The following is a 24,281-nucleotide window of genomic DNA, read 5'->3' on the forward strand; positions in this document are numbered from 1 at the left end:
CTCGTTTGAATTGTACAACATGGAAAGAAAGGTTTTCTAGTTTTCTTTACGAGCACCCTTCCGCCCCTACTGTTTCCATTCGCGACTATTGGGTTAAAGCCACTGCTTGTAGTTCACTGTCCCGTGTAGAAACAACCATCTGTACTAAAACCCAACAATTCTCAGTCACTGTTGATTATCCATCTTGAGCTGACTGCAATTTCGGCGAGTAGCATCCATCACAGTCCACAGTACAGTTTGAAATGAACACCTGGAGAGAAGAAACATATTCATATTTTTAAATAATATTTGGGTCTTTTTTACGGGGATTAGTATGTGAAGAACAGCAAGATTTTTTCTGGTAACCTCTGGTAGAAAGGACTCAAAGTGTACATCAGAATGATTCTGATATCATACCCTGTCGTGACGCACCTTTGATGAGGTGTCGTCTATTCACTTCAATGGTGCAACATTTGTTGGACACACAGTAGGGGAGAGCATTATAGCTTGAAATCCTTTTCAAAATTCCCCCTCTAGCCAACTTTGTCTTAGACATTTAGCATATTTTCTTATTCCAATTTTAAATGATATCATTCAGTAATCCTATATTTTCTAATTCCCTTTTTAAATGATAGCATCCACTTTCACTGTTCTCCAGTATTTTTACGAAATTACAAAAATTATTCCGAAAAATGTAAATTTTCTCGAAACGTAATAAAATGTTCCAGGTACAACACCGTCATGTACCTAGATACAATTATTCTATTAATATTTGAAAGCGTTACGATCGAGAAACTCTTGTCACTCCTGTGTTTAATAGTCTATCTGTTACACTACTACTCTACTACACGACAATAATCAGTTAGTGACATAAAATTAAGTAGATATATTATCAAAACCCAGTTACAAGGTAAATACATTTCTAAAATACGCGGGTCATTCTAGAAGTCCTAAGCAGTGCGCATGCGTGACCGTTAATGTGGCGTGATCGAGTTGAAATTCATGTTAATAATTGTGAGTGCGACTGTAGCCGTGACGTACGTGTATGTTTGCTTGTTCACGTAGCTGTGTCGAGAGTAATTCAGTTTTAAAATGGAAGCTGAAACACTGAAACCGAGTCAGGTAGTATTACACGTAGTGACCGACATTCTTACATGAAAATCGAATCTGTAAGTGGAAAGAACCGAAAGGAAATTTACAACGCTTTGAGAGAGGTGTGCAGAAATAGTGTATTGGATCGTAGCACGGTATAACGATGGTTTTCTCGTTTCCGCGATGATCAGGTTAGCGCTGAGGACAAGAAGTGGAGGGCAATAAAACGCAGTGGACTACAGCTCTCAGGTTATCATTAATGACATTTTGAGAGAAGATGAGACCAGAATGTCTGTCACTTCAGTTCAGAGAATCGTAACTGAAAAGGTAAAGATGAGAAAAACTGCTGGTTGCACTTGATCTGCGTGCAGACCGAAAAGCAGATCGCAAAATAATCACGCAAGAATTGCTTCGGTGTTATGGAACGGAGTGAGAACAGTGTCTGAAAAGGACTGTTGCTCTTGATGAAACCTGGATACGAAATTCTGAGCCACAGCTGAGTGTCTCAGTCGTCACAATGGAAAAGTTCCGACTCTCCATGACCGAAAAAATTCCGCAGCCAACGATCAAAGATGAAACTGATGATAATTTATGCAGTCCTGATATGAGCCCATCAGACTTCGATTTCTTTCTCAAATTAAAGGAACAACTTTGTGGAAAACGTTTTGATCCAACTGATGAAGCTTCCAGTGAGGCGCCAGAGTTATCTGAGTGCTCAGTTATGAAGGTGTCCTATCAGGGATGCAGAAGATGCCAAAACGTTGGAAAGCTGTCCTAAGCAAGAATGAAGATTATACGAGTATTAAACGCCTTTAAGGTATTTTATAAAATATTATTTTCTTCAATTCTTTCTTACAGTGTGCAGAACTGTTGAAACGACTCTCGCGGAAGCTATTGAAAACTCAACACAAATTTTCATTTTGAAGACAGGCAAAATTGCTAAGACATTAAGGAAAGTCACTTTAGTTGCAAATGTCGTATGTTCCATGGTAGAGGACCTACCGTTTCAAAGGCCAAGATGGTGCGTTACCGACGAAACATTCCTTGACTGACCACTTGATACGTAACTAGTTTTAAAAATATGTAGCATTTTACTCGCCATAAAATTAATTAACTGAAGAATTAACATCTTACAAATGCTCTTAATATATTAAACAACAGCACTTAAGCGTTTAGATGTCGAAATATTTACAAGTTCTGTACAAAACACAACGTCATGTCTCACAACAATAAGAACAGTCGGAAGTGGAAACTGCGTATGACGAATACTAGTTCACAATCCGTCTCGTGATCCTAAAATCTGTGACTACACTGAAGCTCCGACCAAGGAAATAGCATGTGTTCCTAGGCACATTATGCTCGTGAGACGATACTATCCCTTACATGAATTTAAGGATTGCCTACCCTGATCATTGCGATTCCTCAAAATATCTACTCTGAACATATATGCTTCGGGAAATGTAGTATTAACAATTTCACTTATATCATGACCTAGTAGCAACAACTGATATCCATCATGTTTATATGAAATAAAGAGATTTCATAGCGTATTTCCGGACATACTGTGAGGCAGAAATTCCTAAAATGCCATCCAATCGCGTTGTTAATATGAAACATTCAACTCAAAACCTGTGGCTGTACAGGTATGAGCAGCCCTTAGAGGCTCGCCTTCACACTTTCCTTTTAAATATTTTGTGACTAAAGCCCTTCTGGCCTGTTATTTATTTTATGCGTGAGATGTATGCACTGTCTCAGTCTTGCATTGTTAATCAGTACTTACACTTTTTTTTAAAAAAATTGTTTTCCCATAAACATGAAATTATGTTATACACCACTCTAAATGTCTAAATTTTGATTAAAGCACTCTTAGGAGTGTTGAAACCTGGTTAATAAGACTAAAAAATTGTGACCGAGGGCTCATTTGTTTCAATTTGGTTCTGTTAGGCTTTATCATATAGTTCTGGTTTGGAGACGAGAACGTTGTAAATTTGTTGCCAACGGCAAACCTTTCATAACAAAAGTATATATACTGGTGCAACGCTAGGAAGTCTTCACGTCCAAGTTAAAGAGCTGAAATAAGCAACAGGCCAGTGTGGTGAAAATTGTACCGTGTTGTGGTGACTTGTTTGTGGAGACATGGGCGGAAAGACCAGACGAACTGTGCATGAGGCATAGCATCACGAAATGTTAGTTTAAAATCTTATCCACATGACAGTACAGACAAAAATAGTCTCGTACTATGCTGAAAGGAAGATGTAGGTGTGCACCATAGCTGACATCTGAACCATGCATTGTGCGCACTTATCCAATTGAACCTAATACTTCTGACGTCAGCCTACCAGAACCATCAAGCCCAACAGTGACTGTAGACAATAACATCAGTCAAAAGCATGACTTGGTGGCCTGGTTTATCATTACCAAGAGCGATCCAGTGTAATTGGTAACCGGGGCCTGGTAGTCCAGCGATAGCCGGCACGGTAGGTCACGTTGTTCGGTCAGGGGACTGGCTGACCTCTGTAATTACAATGCTGAATGAAATTATTCTGATCAACTAAATTTGAAAAATGGCATGCGACATTCGCACAGAATTACTTTCGGACAAACGTCTAAGAACGAATCGAAAGAAAGAAGACAAAAAAGGTTGAAAAGCACGTGCCTGGAAATCGAAGGGTCGCTGAATCGAATCCCAGTCGAACCTCTGATTTTTCTTTCTTCATACTAGCCTAACCTACGTCTCTTAACGACAAGAACACTCCAGACAAGACACGTGGTTCAGCTTCCACATTAAACTGGAAGACCCTTTTCCCTAGTTGGATAAGTGGGGTAGATTAGGGACACGCAAGAGGGGTCCAGTACAAAGACTTGCACCAGGCAATTGAGTCACACGAAACCATTATTATTATAGTAACTGCTACAACGGGCAGTTGTCAGATGTCGAAGTTATATGGCTCTTTTAGTAAATTCATGAGGCTATAATGCGATAAATTATACTCGTATTGCAGCGAATACAGGGTGAGCCAAACTCCAAGGAGAGTCTTTGTAGAGTACTTTGGGGTATCCCTGAACAGTCCCGAAATTTTGTATGTAGAGTTTGTGTCCACTCTCAACACAGAGCTTCCTACTTGCATGAGGAACATCGCTTCTTTCGCAGTGTATCCATTTACTAGAGCAATCATAAAGTGGAATATTTCATTTACTGATCTTCCTATAGTAAACACATCTGTGTTTACACTCGAATATAAACTACTGTTAAAGGGCGCATCCAAAGCCACCAAAGCCGTGGAGTGCCGATGTTCCTCGAAGAGAAAGGGACACGCAGGAATTGGATGAGCAATTCCGTTACCCCTTCGCGGTCACTACACAAAACAGTGACAAAACGCACTGTTCTCTGTTGGAGCTTCTCTATTTCCTCTATGTCCTACCCGACGTCTCACACTGAGGAGCAATACTTAGGTGTATACTGAACGGCGGTTTTATGAGCTAACTCATGGGTGCGTGGACTACACTTCCTGAAGATTCTTCCATGGACTTTCACTCAGACACCTGCCTTCCCTGCGATTGGTTTAATGTGGTTATCGCACTATTAGGCGCGCCTATGCATACTCCAGACATTTAATGGATGTGACGATTCCCAGTGACTGTTCGCCAATCTCCTAATCGAGCAGTAACTGGATGCTTCGGTCTATTTTTGTGCAGCACTTTACATTGCAAGTCCCGCAACAGCCGTCGATCCTCTGCATGCCTTTCTATTCTCTCTCCGTCCGAACAGGCCTTGGAAGACCCAACGGTACCGACCGGTGGCCGTGGCATCCTCTCAGCCCAAGGGAGTCACTGGATGCGGATACGGAGGGGTATGTGGTCAGCACACATCTCTCCCGGCCGTTGTCAGTTTTCGTGACCACAGCCGCTACTCGTCAGTCAAGTAGCTCCTCACGGCGTGAGTGGACCCCGCTTGCCGACATCGCTCGGCAGACCGGACGGTCACCAGTCCAAGTACTAGCCCAGCCCGGCAGTGCTTAACTTCTGTGATCTGACGTGAACAGGTGTTACCACTGCGGCAAGGCCGTTGGCGCATGCCTTTCTATATTCCGCTTCAGTTCTCTAGTACTGTGATTTCTGTGTATGCAACAGTGGCATCCACGAACGGCCTCACGCAGCTGTACTCACGAGGCTATTTCTGTACAAGGTGTTTGTTTTAACCTGATACAACTAAATAGCTCGAAAACGACGCAAGAAAAAAATGTTGCAGACGAAAAGTTCAGATTAGCGACGGACATATTTTTCTGCCCTACAGCTGGCCACCTCCTGACAACCCCTCTTGCATGGGCGGGGACAACTTTTATTTTAAAATGGGGTGCCCAGACGCTACGCCAAAAAATACATCCGGTTTACGCAGACAATTGTTTCACACTCTAGTAGTAATCGACAGACATCAAGTGCGCCTGTGTTTGCCCTTAAGAATCGAAGCGTTCGATTCTAAATTTCACTTACGATGTAACTTAAGTCTTTTTGCACTAACAGGTTGATGGTGTTCAAACGGTATCTGAGTGCTGCAAATACACTACAAATAATATTTCTAGACGTCGACATTGCAGACGAATAAGCTACTTGTGTGGTAACGTAGTTTCAAGGCACTAAGAAATTAAAGACATTCTCTGGTAGTAGGCATTGGTTTGTACCTGTGTGACAAGTTGAAAATCTGTGCCTGAGCAGGGTTCAAACACGGGTCTCCTGCTTTTTAGGATACGCGTTGACCACTACGTCATTCAGACGAGCACAAATTTTAAACTGTCCCCATTGACATAAATCAATGCCCAGTGGCAGTTAATGTCTTTAATTCAAAAAAATAGCTCTGAGCACTATGGGACTTAACAGCTGTGGTCATCAGTCCCCTAGAACTTAGAACTACTTAAACCTAACTAACCTAAGGACATCACACACATCCATGCCCGAGGCAGGATTCGAACCTGCGACCGTAGCAGTCGCGCGGTTCCGGACTGCGCGCCTAGAACCGCGACACCACCGCGGCCGGCGATGTCTTTAATTCCTTTGTGTCTTGATTCTTAGTGGCTGCAGGATCAACAAACTGATGTCTGTTCTTCTGGACATGTCCAAAAGAACAGATAACACAGTTTTCCGTTCCCTACGAGGTTGATTGTGACGAGTCCCCAAATCATCAGAATACTTGATTCTGGTGGCCGCTCTCGAATCCCTCCATGAAAGTGTCTGATTTTGGCGTGTGTTTCCATACATCAGCCGTAACTCGCGCAGTGGCCGCTACGCGGCTGTCATTGGAATACAAATCACAACCATTGTTAATAACGTAAAATGGTAATGAAGTGATAGTGACAACACCATCTGACGTGGGTACTCACCAAAATCAAGGATCCTAATCGTGAGAGGCGTGGGAACGCACCGAAAACAACCATTCGAATGGTGAGAGGCAAGAAGACTCACCGATATCAAGCATCCCGCTGGGAATATAAAACTACTACGCCCCGGTTATTCGTAGTTTCTAACCATAGACTAAAATGGCTAACCGTATGGTACTGTAAAACAAAATTGGCAACACTAAAGTAAATTTAGAACTTAAATATCATCCGTTAGAACACAAAAATTTATGACCCTTCCTGACGGGTTAAAACTGTGTGCCGGACCGAGACTCGACCCGCCCTCCAGACCCGCCCTCACAGCCTTAATTCCGGCAGTTCCTCGCCTCCTACCTTTCAGACTTCACAGAAGCTCTCCTGCGTACGCGTGCTTGGCTAGCTCAAATGGTAGAACACTTTCCCGCCAAAGGCAAAGGTCCCGACTTCGAGTCTCGGTCCGGCGCACAGTTTTAATCTGTCAGGAAGTTTCATATCAGAGAACACTGCGTTGCAGAGCGAAAATTTCATTCTGAAAATAAAAATTTGTGTTTCCATCGTAAATGAAATGAAGAATCAAGTACGTTCGGTTCTAATTGCATAAAAAGACACACGAGATATTTTTCGATTACAGTGACATCTGTCACGACTAGGAAACGCTGGTATGACTAAACCGTACGTATTGTTTGGCGTGGAACCAGAATATTCCACAAAAATTGAGTTTTCTCAATTAAAAGTACGAAATTGACCATGCCCATCCAGGGAGGATGGTAAGGTTATGGCCAGTTGTAGTACAGGCAGATGTCCCCTTTACTAATGTTAACTTTTCACTTAGAACATTTTTTTTCGAACGATGCGTCGTTTTCGAGGTATCTAGTCGTCTCAGGTTAAAGTGACACCTTGTACATTGTGAACAGTAATAGTTCTACAAAACTCCTTTGGGAACGCACCAACCTATTGTTAACTTTTTACCGTTTTAGCTCATAGAATAAATAATTTTATATTAAAATATATGCATCAAAAGACCTAGGTCAAGATCGCGAAAAAAATATCTTTACTGATATCTACTTTCAGTTCACTGACGCGCCATCTACAGATATTAAATACAGAAAATTATTTATAAGAGGTGAGCACTAACAAAATACGTTTAATAAATGAACTTCTGTTATACGATACACATAAAATTATTTTTTTGATCGGTATGTATCCAAGCATTACACATCATCATGATCTGTTGAGATGAATCGTTCTGATTAACTCGAGGAATTACATGTACATATTGGAAACTATATTAGATCGTGACAAAAATAAAGACATATAAAAGTATATTCGATAAGTGGTATTACAAGTACAAGATATCTATACGTCATTATACACACTCACGAACCTGTTGCTTGAGATCTGTGTGCTACAAACAGCAATTTATTGAATAGTAAAAACCTTTACTGAAAACCAGGAACTAAACAACAATAATGCTCGTAGACAGAGGGAATATCCTCAAGAATTATTGTTTGTTAGTTCCTGATATTCTGTAAAGATTATTACTGTACACTTAATTGCTAGTTTTAGTATTAAGATCTCCAGCAAATAATTACTAAATATGTTTTATAATGTATAGATATGTTGTATGTTCGTCTATCGTATTACGTTTTACACACATATTGTCCATCATATTTAATCTTAAGAAAAGATTCTCTTATGTGACACACTTAAACTGTAAACTGTTTTACTCGATGCTTCGTTACATATGTATCACATTTACCTTGAACTACAGTGGGATTGCATTTGTTCTCTTTTTCTTGCGTCTCCCGCATATTGGTCGTTGAATACGCTTGACTTCAGGAGAGTGTGTTAGTATGTATCTGTACACGTACGATCAGTTTGTACTTTATTCTGTATTCACTATTTAGATACAAAGCTATTTCTAATTGTAAGTAATATCTAATCGTTCCAGTGTGCCACTTGCGAATTTAGATGTATTATTTATTGGTTTTTTTAACATCTTTCAAATATAGTTGCTGTTTGTACTTGACACTTAGACTTCAGGTTACAACATTATGTATCTTTCAGCAACTCGCTTGTTACATGAAGCATTGAAACTTTGAGTTACCTTTATTGATATGTCATATGTATGTAACATGTAGACCTTAAGCTACTTTTTGATTATGTATGAGAATGTACGTAGCTTCGTAGCGTTTTTGTTTTGCATGTTGCTATTCTGGTTGCTACGGCTTTATTTCTCGATTGTCATTTTTTATTTGCAGTTCATTGTTGCTATTTAAGTTTACATATTTTCACCTTGTCGTTAGTAGATAGTGACTGGAGCTGCGGATGCTGCAAATGGAGTGCCAAGTAGAGAAATCGGAACATTTCCAACATACTCTTCTGTATGAGTTCAATGGAGGCGTAACAGCAGCGGAAGCAGCCAGAAACATTTGCGCAGTATAGGGTGTAATGCCATTGTACAGAACACGGCAAGAAAGTGGTTTTCTCGTTTTAAGGAGGGTCGTTTTGACGTAGTGACTCTCCACGTTCGCGAGGACCGTCGGGGTTTGTTAAGATCGTTTAAATGCATAAATCCACAATTATCCACGTCATACTACTTGAGAACTGGCAGGTGTTATGAACTTCGACCATTCTGATCATTCCATCATCGTGCGACATTTGCATGCAATGGACGAGGATCAAAAATCGGATGTATGGGTGCCGCATGATCTAAGCCAAAATCAGCAGGTAACCATATGCGCATTTCTGCTTCTTGTCGTCAATTATCTCGTGAACAACACCGAGCATTCTTACCTTGTATCGTTTCTGGTGACGAGGAGTGGTGTCTTTATGCTAAATAATGAAAATAAAGAAATAGTTGAGCCAAAATGAAGCAGCAGTTCCCCGCACAAAGATCTGCGTGCATCCACAAAAATATAATATTATGCCTCTGGTGTGCTATGAATTCTTTCCGCAGGGATGTGCCCTTCACTACTGACACTTATTGTCAACACCTGAGACGTCTTGCAGGCAGATTCCAAGAACAATGAGCAGGAAAACTGCATGAAGTGATGTCACTCCACGATAACGTCCTCCCGCATTCTGCTAAACTGCCAAAAAACACTATACGGAAGTTTGGTTGGGGATTCATTTCGCTCCCACCTTATTTGTCTGATTGATTTTACTCCCTCAGATTTTCAGTTCTGCCTCTCCATATGGATCAACTTTCAAGGAACTTCGTTTCCGGAGAAAAATGCGCTCCCACATGTCTCGACGAGTTCTTCGCCTCAAAACCACGCGATTTCTAGGGCCGCAGAATGCAAAAGTTATTCCAGCGTTGGCAGATATTTGTAAATAGTGAAGCAGAATGTGTTACTGAAGACTTAAACGTCTGTATAGGTTATTTTTATTAAACTTACGGAGAAACGCTTCGAACTTTGTATCAACCTAATTCATTTCTGCGTCTTCTGGATCTTCGTCTTTGATTATGAGTGACTTCAAAATACTTGGGCATAAGGTACTATGATTATGTTCATGAATTTCTATTTACATAACCTGTTTTAATGTAACATATGATGGCTCGGTTGTACATATTTCAGATTTTATCCGTTTATATACTGATTTGTAGCGATAGCCACGTACAGCACTGGCTGTATTTGGAATGCAGAACTCGGGTTACAATATATTCAGTATAATACACACATCAAAAAAAGTTTTGCATCACCTCGGTTCCAAGAGTCTCGGAACCTGTACAGAAAATTGGACTAGAGATCAACATAAATATCATTTCTGCCCTGTTTTGTGTAGTGACCGCGAAGGGGTAACGGAATTGCTCATCCAACTCCTCAACGGTGATACGGTATAGATGCCTCAGAGTGATTGGTGGGTCACGTCGTCAATAAACAGCCCTTTTCAGTCCACCCCAGGCATGTTCTATAGGGTTCATGTCTGGAGAAAATGCTGGACACTCAAGTCGAGCGATGTCGTTATCCTGAAGGAAGTCGTTCACATCTTGTGGGGGCGCAAATTGTCGTCAAGACGAATGCCTCGCCAATATGCTGCCGATATGGTTGCGCTATCGGTCGGAGGATGGCATTCTCGTATCTTGCAGCCGTTACGGCGCCTTCCATGCCCACCAGCGACGTACGTCGTGCCCACATGATGCCACTCCAAAACAGCAGGGAATCTCCACATTGCTGTACTCGCTGGACAGTGTATCTAAGGCGTTCAGCCTGACCAGGATGCCTCCAAAGACGTCTCCGACGATTGTCTGGTTGAAGGCATATGCGACACTCATCGCTGAAGAGAACATGATGTCAATCCTGAGCAGTCCACTCGACATGTTGATGGGCCCATCTGTACCGTGCTGCATGGTGTCATGGTTGCAAACATGGACCTAGCCGTGGACGTCGGGAGTGAAGTTGCGCATATGCAGACTATTGCGCACAGTTTGAGTCGAAACACGTCGTCTTGTGTAATTACGTAGGCTTTCCAAGCGTAATAAGTCTTGAAAGTTTCTTCGGGTTTGCTGCCGGATCCTAAAATCAACTTGACTCGATATTTCGGCGATCCAACTGTTCGCCATCTTCAGGAAAACGCTGCTTATGCTGATGAGTCCCGCTGAGAATTGACGCCAGGTTGCAAATCGACGTCCTTTATAGGCCACCGTTCAGTACACGGCGCATGCGCCGCCCATCACGGTTTCTGCCTTCCAAAACAGGGAGGTGGCGCCGCCCTTAGTGAAACACTGCTGGCAACGATATATCGCAATCAAGGCCGCACCGAAGAACGTTCAGTTTTGATGCGAGATAATACAGGATTCCACGTTTTGCTAAGAGGAAACCCATTGTCTCTGTTGATTAAATTATCAGTCAACCTAATTTCAATCGCCTCTCTATACACACTGTTCCAAAAACCGGAAATGTTGGCAACCACAACAGTTTCCTCAAATTTCATTTTGTGCCCCTCATTTAGGCAGTGTTTTGCTACCGCCGATTTTTCCGGCTGTTGTAGCCTCGTATGTCGGCGATGTTCCACACACCTGTCTTGCACTGTGCGAATAGAACGGCCAACGTAAGCTTTCCCACATTGACACGGAATTTTGTACACACCGGGTTTCCTAAGCCCCAAATCATCTTTCACAGAGCCGAGCAGTGCCCTGATCGTAGCTGGCTAGGCGCCCAGCGGGCAGTGCGGCACCATGCTTTGTTAATTTTTTCAAACTGTTGCATCCTTGAGCCCCCGGTTCGCGATGTACGCTCCCCGGTTAATGGCTGTCGCTACAGATCACACTTTATTAATAACTGTAATACAATGTAATATCACCAGTAACAGTTCCATTTTCAGCAAGCACACCAAGTCCTTTCATCCATACATGTATTTTCTCATCATTAGAAACTTTCCTACAAGAACGAGTATACAGAGTAAAAGGCATATTACTATAAACAAAACTAGGTCTACTTTGAGTCTTCGGGTCGATTCCACAGTGCCATGTCTTGTAGGCGATGACATTTCCGTCGGCGAAAGATTCTAATCCAGGTAGCGATGCATTCTCACAGCAGTGCCCTAATCCTAGAAGGTGGACGGAACACACTCTTAATGTTAAAATTCCTTAAAATTCGTCCAGTCTTAAACGATAAGCCTCCAGCATAAGGAAGAAAGGCCACCGGTCTGTGTTCCTCTTCATACACCACCGGAGATGGTTCAAACTTCATAGCTCGACGAATCTGCTTCTCGGAGTATCCATTTTCCTTAAAAACAGCCATCAAATGCTCAAGTTCTTGGGTTAATCCAACTGCGTCGCAAATGGCATATGTTCTCCGTACCAAAGTCCTAAGAATGCCACTGCGTTGGTGTGGTGGATGACAGCTCTTAGTATACAGATACCAATCTGGGTGCGTCGGCTTTCGGTGAACACTGTGTCCCAAAGTGCCATCTGGTTTTTTATAAACCATAACGTCTAAAAATGGAGGCATCCATCGTTTTCAACTTCCATTGTAAATTTGATACGGGGATGAAGACAGTTGAAGTGGTCCAAAAATCTATTAAGAGCATCACGTCCATGCGGGCAGACGAAAAAGGTATCATCCACGTATCTTCAGAAGCACGCTGGTTGCAAAGCTGAAGTCCTCAGTGCCATATCCTCGAAGTCCTCCATAAATAAATTGGCAACTATGGGTGATAAAGGACTACCCATAGCCACTCCGTCATTCTGTTCAAAAATGTTACCGTTAAATAAAAAATACGTGGATGTCAGCACATGACGACAAAGCTTCACCAGCTCTTCACCCACTTTTTCACTGATCAAACTAAGGGACTCTTCCAGAAGAACTCGTGTAAAAAGGGATACCACATCGAAACTCACTAAGACCTGAAGGACTCAACTTCAAAGATCCCAATCGTCGAATAAAATCCATCGAACTGGAGATATGGTGTTCACACTTGCCAACAAATGGACAGAGAACAGATGATAAACACTTTGCCAGGTTATAAGTGGGTGCACCCAAATTACTAACAATAGGGCGTAGAGGAACCCCTTCCTTATGCAACTTAGGCAGACCATACAACCTAGGCGGAACGGCAGCACCAGGATGAAGTTTCTTACGTAAATCTTCCGACAACGAACTCTTTTTCAACAGTGAAAGTGTCTTACGCTTGATGCTTTCTGTGGGGTCACTAGATAGTCTTCTGTACGCCGGGTCGTTGAGTAGTAACTCCATTTTTAGGACATAATCATCCCGCGTCATTACAACCGTGACATTCACCTTGTCTGCTGGTAAAACTACTACTTCATCATCATTCCTAAGGGAACGAATGGCTGCTCACTCTGCCGAAGAGATGTTATCCCGCGGTGGTCGAGCCCGACGTAATGTGTGCGACACATCTTGCCTTATTTCCTCTGCTTGATCCTCGGGTAGGCTGTGTACTGCTTGTTCTGCAGGGCATACGAACTCTGTGACAGAAAGTCTCTTGGGAGCGGGTTGAAAAATTTAAACCTTTCTCCAATATCGACACTGTGGGCCCATCCAACGCCTTGTTAGAAAGATTAATCACAGTGCGCCGACGTTTGTCCGCTTCTGATGCTGTAGAACGAGAAAGAAGCCGTTCAAATTTCAAGGACTGTCTGGTAACGGCGCTCCTGTGTGCCCAATCTGATAGCGCCCATGTGGAATCATCAACCCACTGCCAAACATCCCTTGAAAACTGCGATGACAAGTACAAATGGAAGTAAAATAAAACTTTGGAAACAATATCCAGCTGTCTGCGTGTAAAACGAATGCGTTCTCTTATAAGTGCTTGTCTTGCACGTTCCTTAATCCTATTACCTCTCTTACTATTAATAAAATGAACAAATCTGGCGAAATTAGGAATAACACCTTCGTCATAGCATCTCAGCAAGAAGGCGAGTGTACTCGACAGCTTTCCTTTTTTCCTCCGAAGTTTATTTAACTTCTGTCCAACTTTCAACATTTCCTCCCCGTAGAGGTACTTGGTGTGATTACGTATGCTTTCCCGACGTAATAAGTCTTGATGGCTCTTCGGGTTTGCTGCAGGATCCAAAAATCAACATCATATTACGGCGATCCAACTGGTCGCCATCTTCAGGAAAATGCTGCTTCCGCTGATGAGTCTCGCTGAGAACTGACGCCAGGCTGTCTATAAAGAGGCGATTGAAATTAGGTTGGCTGATAATTTAATCAACGGAGACAATGGGTTTCCTCTAGCAAGACGTGGAATCCTGTATTATCTTTCATCAAAATTGAACGTTCTTCGGTGCGGCCCTGAGTGCGATATATCGTTGCCAGCAGTGTCCCACTAAGGGCGGCGCCACCTCCCTGTCTTGGAGGGCAGAAACCGTGATGGGCGGAGCATGCGCCGTGTACTGAACGGTGACCTATGTAGGACGCCGATTTGCAGCCTGGCGTTAGTTCTGAGCTGGACTCATCAGCAGAAGCAGCATTTTCCTGAAGATCGCCGAAGTTGATTTTAGGATCCGGCAGCAAACTCGAAGAGACTTTCACGACGTCCTGTGGCTGCACGAAGAGCATTATTCAACATGGTGGCGTTGCTGTTAGGATACCTTCGAGCCATAATCCGCAGGTAGAGGTCATCCACTGCAGTAGTAGGCCTTGGGCGGCCTGAGCGAGGTATATCATCGACAGTTCCTGTCTTTCTGTATCTCCTCCATGTCCGAACAACATCACTTTTGTTCACTCCGAGACGCCTGGACACTTCCCTTGCTGAGAGCTCTTCCTGGCACAAAGTAACCGATTGAACCTCGGTATTCACCGCATGGGCATGGTTCAACTGCAGACAACACCAGCCGAGTAACTCCTTCCTGGTGGAATGACTGGAACTAATCAGCTGTCTGACCCCCTCCGTCTAATAGACGCTGCTCGTGCATGGCTCTTTACATCTTTGGGCGGGTATAGTGACATCTCTGAACAGTCAAAGGGAGTGTGTCTATGATAAAATATCCACAGTCAACGCCTATCTTCAGGAGTTCTGGGGACCGGGGTGATGCAAAACCTTTTTTGATGTGTGTAGATACACTGTTCTTTTATCATTAGAACTGTTTATAATTTTTCTGCATCAAAAATTATTATATTGTTTCAATTGCGACTTTGTACTGTTTTCCTTTTCATTCAGTAGTATAAATAGAATTTGTTGATATACCTTATTTGGTATTAAAAATACATAGCCATAAGGCGGCTTGTATTTCTATTTAACATCAAATGGTTCCAATGTGCCACTTACATGGTTGTCTTTATTATTAATTGGTTTTTAGAGTAGCGTACGTCAATCTGTAAAAATGTAATCCGGATCGGATCACTTTGTTGTCCATCTCTTTGTCTGACCGTCTGTTTGTCTGTCCGACTGTTAAAGCTCACTTTTCTCAGGAGCGGGTTGAGGTATCAAGTTGAAATTTATATCACATACTAAGGTCAAAAACCCCTTCATAACATAATAAATGCAAGCTTGTAAGTCAATATAGGCAAAAGATGCGGCTATTTATGTCACAAATTTTGATATTCGCAAACTCCCTCGTCAAAACGTGTAGGGTACTTTCCGTTGACTTAGAATCATAAAATTTTGCGAGCTGCACGGTTTAACACTAAAAGTAAATGAGAAAACCGAAAGGTGTTAATTCATAATTATAACACACAAAAAAATATTTCTTTTGTCTTTTGCTGTCCGACTGTCTGTCCGTTCGTCCGTCTGTTAATCCTTTCGTCCCTGTAGCCGTATGGCAACGCTACTTTTTTATTGGCCATTCTTGGAAGCTTTCACCTCAAATCTTTTTCCTGCAGTTGCCTTACGCCTACACATACACGTTTTAACAAATAAACAACAGGTGGCAGAAGTATGCACACCAGGGAGTCTTGAAAACAATCATTCGTATGAGTAGCCATTTTGAGTTTTTGATCAGCCGTTGCGGCCCAGTTGTTGGTGTATTTTTGTACTGCTATCACCACGAATATTTATAAGGTAACTTTTGCATAATATTGATAAAACGACAGTGCTTTATTTATTAAAAAAAATAACGCATATGTAATAATTTACCTTCAGAACATTTACTGAAACATGACTGTTATTTGACAACTATGGGGATTCATGTCTTATACTGAGGTATCCTCGGAAACTGCTTCCTGTTTTACAGTTTCCTGGGACTTCAATTTCGCCAAAAAGAGTCTTACTGATGAGGAAATGCCATATCTGCTGCAGATTCCAAATGGCGGTATTTAAGAGTTTAGCTTTTCATCTGTTGCAGAAAATAATGAGTGACATTATTCAATAAGACTCCAACAGCATCTTAGGATGCCCACAAAATAATCGTATTAAAATACACATCCAAGGGGAGGGTTATAGTACTGAATATAAAGATGTCTTTAAACCACAAACATCAAACATAGAAATTAATAGTGTTCAACTTTTCTCCAGTAACGTAAGTTTTAAAACTTTTCAGTTTGAAAAATCATTCCATATTGTTAACTCAAAAATGCACTTACCAAATTGTTTATGCATTCATAATGTTACAGAAAGCAACTCAGCCTGCAGAAAGAGGAAGAAAAACTGCACATGGAAGAAAAATGATTTCATTCCACCACATACAACATGGGGAGGTGACATATCTCCACTACCATCTGAGGAAGACCTAACTGAAATGAAATATTATCAGATGTTCATTGTTAACGAAATATGCGAATCCATTCGCATTGAAACATATAATTACACAGACGTCAAAGATTGGGTTGTCATTGAAGTTTGTTCTAACGAAATAAAACAGTATATTGGTATTTTAATTTTTATGGATGCAATTCCAATGCCACAATATAAAATGTACTGGCCACAATAGTGTCGTTTCCCTCCAACTGCAGATGTTATGAACAGGAATAGATTTAAAACTGTAATGAAGTATTTCCAGAAACCGAAAGGTGATCCTGAGCATGGCCAGCTACTCATAGTGAGGCCCTTGATAGATTCTTTGCATAACCATATGTTGCAACTCTTTCCAGAGGAGAAACGGAGTACTGATGAACATATGATCCTTTAGAAGGGAAGATGTTCTTTAATTCAATGTCGCAAGAACAAACCTTATGAATGGAGATGTAAGATATTTATTCGATCTGGTATATCATTCCTAATATATGACTTTGAAAATTACATGTCTAAAGGCACTTGTGAAGAGAATGGTTATCAGGAGATATTGTTCTGATGCTGTGTGAATATTTATCAGAAGGCAAGAAATACAAGATATTTTCTGATAATTGGTTCAGCTCTTCAGAACTTGCAGACTACGTCCTGAAACAGAAAAGGATTTTATGTGCTGGGACTATTCGTTCAGGCAGAATGTCACACTGCCCTCCAGCAGAAGAAAAGGAGCTGCAAAAAACAGGAAGAGGAATGCTGGATTTGGCCATTGGTGACTCCATCAACATCACATCGGTAAGGTAGTACGACAATAAAGCTGTGCAGTAAATTTCCACATATTCGGGTATAAATCCACAGGATATGTGCAAGATATGTATTAAAAAGAATAATCAGTGTATTCAGGTAAACCGCTCACTGATTGTGAAAGAACATAATGAGCAGATGGGAGAGATGCATTTAGCAGACATGTCCACAGAACGCCATACAACAGAAGAAGGTGTTATATGAGGATGTTACAGCAAGCAGTTGTATATTCACGGCTACATTATAGGCGTCACTTGAATCAGCAGGGCACAACATCTCATTTTCTCCTCTGCATTTCCCCACAAATATTTCTTTTGGTCTTTATATGACAGGAGATGTTATCCAGCGCAAAAGAGGAAGGCAATTTACAGAAAATATCCGTGTTCCAAAGAAAAGATTGATAGCCCCCATACCTATTGCAGATGCCACAGATGATGACGTTGGTCACTGACCACAACAGAGCCACCAGAAAGGCCGCTGAAAGCTATGTCCCAAAGGGTTCAGCAGAGTGTCGAGCATGAAATGTTAAGTGTTCCTAAGTCCAACAAGTGAAAAAATATTGCATTAGGTCTTTCCACATCAAGTAATAAATGTAGTTTTCCGCATCTTATTTTGACACCTTGTTTATGTTATGTTGTATAAGCTAAACTTAGAAATAGTCATGTCATCCATATATTCTTTGTCTATCTTGCACCTGGATTAAATTTTATTTCTGTTTCCTATTTTTAAAAATAAATGATTTTATTAAATTCTTGAAAATCCTTTTGTTGAGTCTACAGTTGCTATATGGAAACTTTTTTTTTTTTAAGACTGGATGAGGAAAAACTTTTGAAACTCCTATTATATTTCCAAATATATCCTAGGTTACATTTTGGAAATAAACAATTTTTTAAATCAAATATATTAAGACCATTTTGCCAGAAACGGGTAAAGATATCAAGTTGATATCTGTGTTACATACTAGGAGCTGCGGTCTCTCGCTGGTATAAAAAAGTAAAGCTTTTAAGGCAATGCAGTCAAAAGATATGGTCATTTATCTCACAAATTTTGTTACTCGCCAACTTACTTATTAAAATCTACAGCTTTTACCATAGACATACAATCATTAATTTTGGTTGGAAGCAAGATTTTACAGTATAATAAAGAAAAAAACCATAAAACCGTTAATTTGTAAGTATATATTAGAAAAAATATTTTTTTCTCGTTTGATATCCGACTTCAGTCTTGAAATTGAAACATTCTGGAAGTCCCTGGAATTCCCGAGACCGGTATCTTGTCACTATCAGTGTCGACAACAGGCTAAAATCGTCGATATTCTCGCTTCTCTATATACGTAATTAAGCTTGTACAGAGCCTTGAGTGCGCGAGTCCTTCTGGCACCTGGCCAGATTTTGGTTATTGGTCTTTGAATGTGTTTGACTTCACGCATATGTGTTACAAAATAAACCTAACACTGTCTTTTGGTCATAAATTAACTTGTATCTTGACATGTATCATATGTGTTAGCAGTTCATTCTAGATTATACAGCATATACTTAGTCATAAGGCAGTATGATTATATTCATGAATTTCTAGTTTTGTAACCTGTATTAATATAAAATATAACGGCTCAATTATTTATCCATTTATTTGCTGGTCTGTAATCCAAGCCACATATAACACTAATTGTATTTGGTACCTAGACATCAGGCTACAGTATTACTTCATCTTCATATTCAAAATTACTTATATATTTATATATAGTTTTTTATCATTGGTACTTCCAGATATTGTTATGACAGATTATACGTATTTATAGGTTGACTCTTCTTTATGTTATCAACAGGCGACCCGCCCCAGTCTCGCACTAGCCCGAATCAGCGATGTACACAAATCTTACTCGTTAATCTGTCTCTCTTTTAGTGAAAACTATATCGAAATCCATACAGTACTTTCTGAGATTACATTTCACAAACAGACAGAGAAAAACATGGCTGGGCTCTTTAATTTATCATATGAACAGATAACTTAATAAGCACAAGTGCATCTACTTACCTGGTGTTCACGTAACACCTTTAGAAACAACTGTTCGTCAAATTTGCCCATGAGAAGTACTTTTTTTCCAGCGTTAATCGACATGAGAAGCAACATTGTGACAGAAATCCAGAAAGCTGGAGTTGGCAGCAAGAACGAACCCTCTAGCCACATCAGCATCCGTTGATCACTAATAAGAAGAACGCAAGCATATATCTAATTGAGACATTGGTCTAAACCAGTAAGCAATGGAACAGTATTTAGCAATATTTATGATGGCAATAAAAATTTTTAACTGATAGCTAATCAGATTATGGCATCATCATAACCTTTTGGCTCTAAGAACTATAGCTTCATAGAAGTTTATTTGCGTGGATTTAGTTATTTTACTCTCATCGATTATGCTTCAACGTCACTCACGTTTGAACAATATTTACCCGTTCTTCAGACAGTATGGATGGTTATTATTAATATAAAGGGTATCTATTTCTACAGAACACAGTAATATGAAGAAAATACAGAAGAGCAGAAGGTTTTCTTTGGAGACCACTACTAGCCAAAAATTTTATTTAATAAAGAAACGTGTTTAGAGACATAAACCTCATCGTCAGACGACAATAGTAATTTATAAAAAATTTAACGAAAGTACACATAAATACTAACGTTAATTGCACTTTACAGTCATGCCATGAGCTGCGGCCTCTCTGATGAGAAAAATAAAATAACCTAATATCAGGGAATATTTACTTCGTTTGTTTCTGTTGACATTTTTTTAAACAATCACTCAGTTTGTTCTTATGAAATGATTGTCTTCTTCAGACGTGTTCAGTTAATTCCTAAAAATAATTTTTATACTGTTGTTATTAGCATCAGTTTGTCACACTTCTCTTTTATTGTAATAAAACCTGAGCACGCTGCGTTGCCCACGTATGTATTTATTACAATTTTATGTTAAATAATTAAATAAATGTCATGTGACTAGGGTCTCCCATCGGGTAGACCGTTCGCCGAGTGCAAGTCTTTCGATTTGACGCCACTTCGGCGACTTGTACGTCGATGGGGATAAAATGATAATGATTAGGACAACACCACACCCAGTCCCTGACCGGAGAAAATGTCCGATCCGGTCGGGAATCGAACCCGGACCCTCAGGATTGACATTCTGTCGCGCTGACCACTTTTTTTCTTTTTTTTTGCTGACACTCTATCTCTTTTTTTAATTTTTTTGTTTGTTTAATGTAGTGGACCGGTGGGGGCTCGGGGGGGGCAAAGTGGGCAGGGGTCGAAACCCGAGGCCTGGCCACAGTGTCCTCTTCACCACCACCGAGCCTGTGGTGCTTAGGGAAATGGGAGACACAGGAATCAACTGTTTTCTCATGGTACTCATGTACAAGGCTGCAGCTCGCACACGGACATTGACGAGCCCGACGCCACCATACCGTGAGGGCAGGGTAAGTGTCTCATAACGGACTTTAAACATTGAACCAGCCGTGAGATAATAGCCAACAGCCGCCTGAAGGTTGCGCCCAATTGCAGTTGGCAGAGGGAGAACTTGCGAGATGTGAACCAATTTTGATGCCACATAAAGGTTAAGAAACTCAACCCGTTGAAGTGTGTCCTGGCGGCGCAAGAGGTTCTGGCGGATGTCGTTGCGGATGACGTGTAACAGGCGGCGGAAATTAGTTGTCGCTGTGCGTGTGACCGTGGGGGTAAAGGTAATGCCCAGGTACCGGAAAGTCCGCACAAGTGGCAGGGGTGCCACTTCACCCTCCTGGAGGCCTCGTCCAATGTGCATTGCAGAAGATTTTGCGACATTCATGGTACTGCCAGCGGCAGCCCCATAACGGGTAATCAATTCGAGGACTTCCCGAATCTCAGAGCCGGAGCGAATGCGGAGGAGGAGCCGGCCGGTGTGGCCGTGCGGTTAAAGGCGCTTCAGTCTGGAACCGCGTGACCGCTACGGTCGCAGGTTCGAATCCTGCTTCGGGCATGGATGTGTGTGATGTCCTTAGGTTAGTTAGGTTTAAGTAGTTCTAAGTTCTAGGGGACTGATGACCACAGAAGTTAAGTCCCATAGTGCTCAGAGCCATTTTTTTGAGGAGGAGGAGGTCATCAGCATATGCCCGACAGTGAAAAGTGTGTTGGCGTAGGGTGAGGCCAGAGAGCTTGATCGTCAAGCCACCAATAAGGGGCTCAAGGGCAATGGCATACAGGAGGGTAGAGAGGGGGCACCCCTGCCGTATCCAACGGCAGATAGGTACCGGCCCTGCTAAACGTCCATTAACTTGGACACGTGAACTGGCACTGTCGTAAAGACGCCGGATGACGTCGAGAAACGGAGGGGGGATGCCCATTCGGGCTGCCACCGAAAACAGGAAACGATGACGCACTTTATCGAAGACGCTGTCGAAGTCTATAGCGACGACCGCTGCCCGGAGTCTGCAGGCCGCCGCTATGGCAATTAAGTCGCGACATTCCCCTGTGGCAGTCTGTATGTTAACCTGTCCGCCAGGCGTCGTTTGCTCTGGCGAGAGGATATGAGGGAGTGTTGTTCGGAGCCGCATTGCTAGTAAGCGCGCGAAAATCTTGTAATCGGCATTGAGTAGGGTAAGCGATCTGTAACTCGTGACAATCGAACTACGGGCTGGATTGTGGACTGGTATGATGATGCCCTCAGCAAAGGCGGGTGGGAGTGCTTGGTCAGATGTCATCAGTTCTTGATACATAGTCGTCCACCGTGGTGCCATGAGGTCCCGAAAGGTACGGTAAAACTCAATCGGTAAGCCGTCAAAGCCGGGCGATCTGTTGACTGCACCCTTGGCGATGGCGTGGTTGACTTCGTCTAGCGTGACCGCCACTGTCAAAGCATCCGCCTCCGTGTGGGGGAGGGTGCGCGTGACGTAATGCAAAATGGAGTCGTCTGCTGCAGTTTCAGCGTCTTCTTCACTGTAAGTACGACGGTAGTGCTCGACGAATGCGTGGACGATGTCATTCTGAGTGGTCACCTGCGTGCCATGAGGCGTGGTCAGAGTGCTGATGATCTGCCGACGACGCCGTCGTTTGTCGGACACTATATGATGCATGGATGGAATTTCTAAATCCGCGTGATCGTGGCGCCGCGTCCGTATCACGACCCCTTGCAGTTTCCGGCGTGCCAGCGCAATTATCTTCGCCTTAGTTCTTTGCCGTTCCAACTGGTTGTCCGGGGTTGGCGGTTGAGCGTCCAGATCTCGGAGAATCGCGTAATAGAAGTCAACAGTGGTGCGATGCCAGTCGGCCATGTCCTTCCCGTATCTCATCAGTGTCCTCCGGATCGCCGGCTTGGCGCAGTCCAACCACCATGTCAATGTCGAGTGGTAGCGGGGAAGGCGTCGTTCGCAGGCTGTCCACGTTTCAGTGACTTGTTGGTGACACCCCAGGTCATGCAAGTGTGAGGTATTAAATTTCCATGGCGCACGGCTGCGCCATACTGATTGCGGCGGAAGGAGGACCGTACAGATGTAAGCGCAATGGTCGGAAAAGGCCAGCGGCCAGCGCCCCGTATCGCAGATCTAAGAGTTTGTGAGATATATATCCTGTCTAGCCGGCTTGCGGAATGACTTGTAAGAAAGGTATGGCCAGAAAGGTCCCCGTGTTGAACTTCCCAGGTATCGTGAAGCAGGAGGTCTCGCACCACTATACGTAGCTCCTGGCATGTAGTATAGTGGGGAATCTGATCTTTAGGATGCAGAACGCAGTTAAAATCACCTCCTAGTAGGTAATGGTCATAACGCCCTAAAAACAGGGGAGCGATTTCCTCGGAATAAAACTGGGCTCTGTCATGCCGTCGGTCGGTGCCTGAGGGAGCGTAGACATTAATGATGCGTGTCCCCATGGCAGTGAGTGCCATGCCCCGAGCTGATGGAAGGAAGGCGACATCGGTCACAGAAATCCCGTGGCGGACGTAGATGGCCACCCCGCGGCCCATAGGATCACTCGCGGAGGCGTGGGCGGTATAGCCATTGATACCCGCGAGACTAGCCAAGTGCCTGCAGAAGGGCGAAATCAATATCCGAAGCCCAGAACATCTCCTGCATAAGGCGGATTTTCACCCTGGAGCGGATGTTGTTGGTGTTGATGGTTGCTATCCGGTAGGCCTGGTGTCGAATTGCTGGAAGCTGGTCCACTCCGCCGTCCGCGCAAGGGTGTGGGCGTCGCAGCGGAACGTTATCCCGCTGGCCCGCAGGGGAGTCTGGGGAGAGTATGATTAGTGGTGCGGCCGTGACGGCGCAGGGTCCCGTAACGGGTCCTGCTCCTTGACCTCCTCCTCGTGCCACGCCGTGGAAGCGGAAACTGGTGTATCTTCCATTTTGTCCGCAGAAGATGTTGTAATTGTGCGTGGTGTAGTGTCGCCTGTGATACGTTCATGATTTAGTTCAGCGTCAGCACGGGGCACAGGCACACCGATAGATGTCTCCGCGCTCACGACGTCTTCGTCAGCAGTAGCGGGTTCTGAAGCCTCGTGCTGGTCGACGGTTACGTCCTCCTCGACTTGTAACGTCTCCTCTTGGCCGGAAACGGTGCGACGTCTTCGCTTGCGACGTTTCGGAGAACGTTGTTTCCTTGTGCGACCCTCCGTGTCCGACGACGGAAGGGAGTCGCGTCGTTCTGGCAGAAAGGCCGCTGTAGGAACGATGAGCGAGTCGATCTCCATCGTGTTTCCGAGATCAGGGTCAGCGTCTGGTTGCGCCGGCATATTCGGAGCGGCGTCAATGGCCGGCCGAGGCGGCGGGCCGTCCGAGGCGCTCTCCGTCGGTGTGTGGTCGGGCTCGTTGGTGGCGTCGTTTGTGGTGACCGGGTGACGTTGCAAAGCGGTAGGAGAAGCGGCATAGGTCACCGGTAGCACTGTAG

The 24,281-nt window shown here is 43.1% G+C and overlaps 1 protein-coding gene across 1 annotated transcript in view; it reads right to left on the minus strand.

The window, feature by feature from the left end:
- Window positions 1-175: 175 nt before the first annotated feature.
- The window catches only part of LOC124622810 (4-coumarate--CoA ligase-like 5), a 37,501-nt gene continuing 13,395 nt past the window's right edge, over window positions 176-24,281 (minus strand). Inside the window, exons 3-4 of the mRNA XM_047148601.1 lie at window positions 19,413-19,581; window positions 176-250 (exon numbers count right to left, since the gene is read on the minus strand). Of these exons, the coding sequence (XP_047004557.1) occupies window positions 176-250; window positions 19,413-19,581 (244 nt within the window). The remainder of the gene's footprint in view (window positions 251-19,412; window positions 19,582-24,281) is intronic.

Source organism: Schistocerca americana, chromosome 7, assembly GCF_021461395.2.
Source record: "Schistocerca americana isolate TAMUIC-IGC-003095 chromosome 7, iqSchAmer2.1, whole genome shotgun sequence".
NCBI lineage: Eukaryota > Metazoa > Arthropoda > Insecta > Orthoptera > Acrididae > Schistocerca > Schistocerca americana.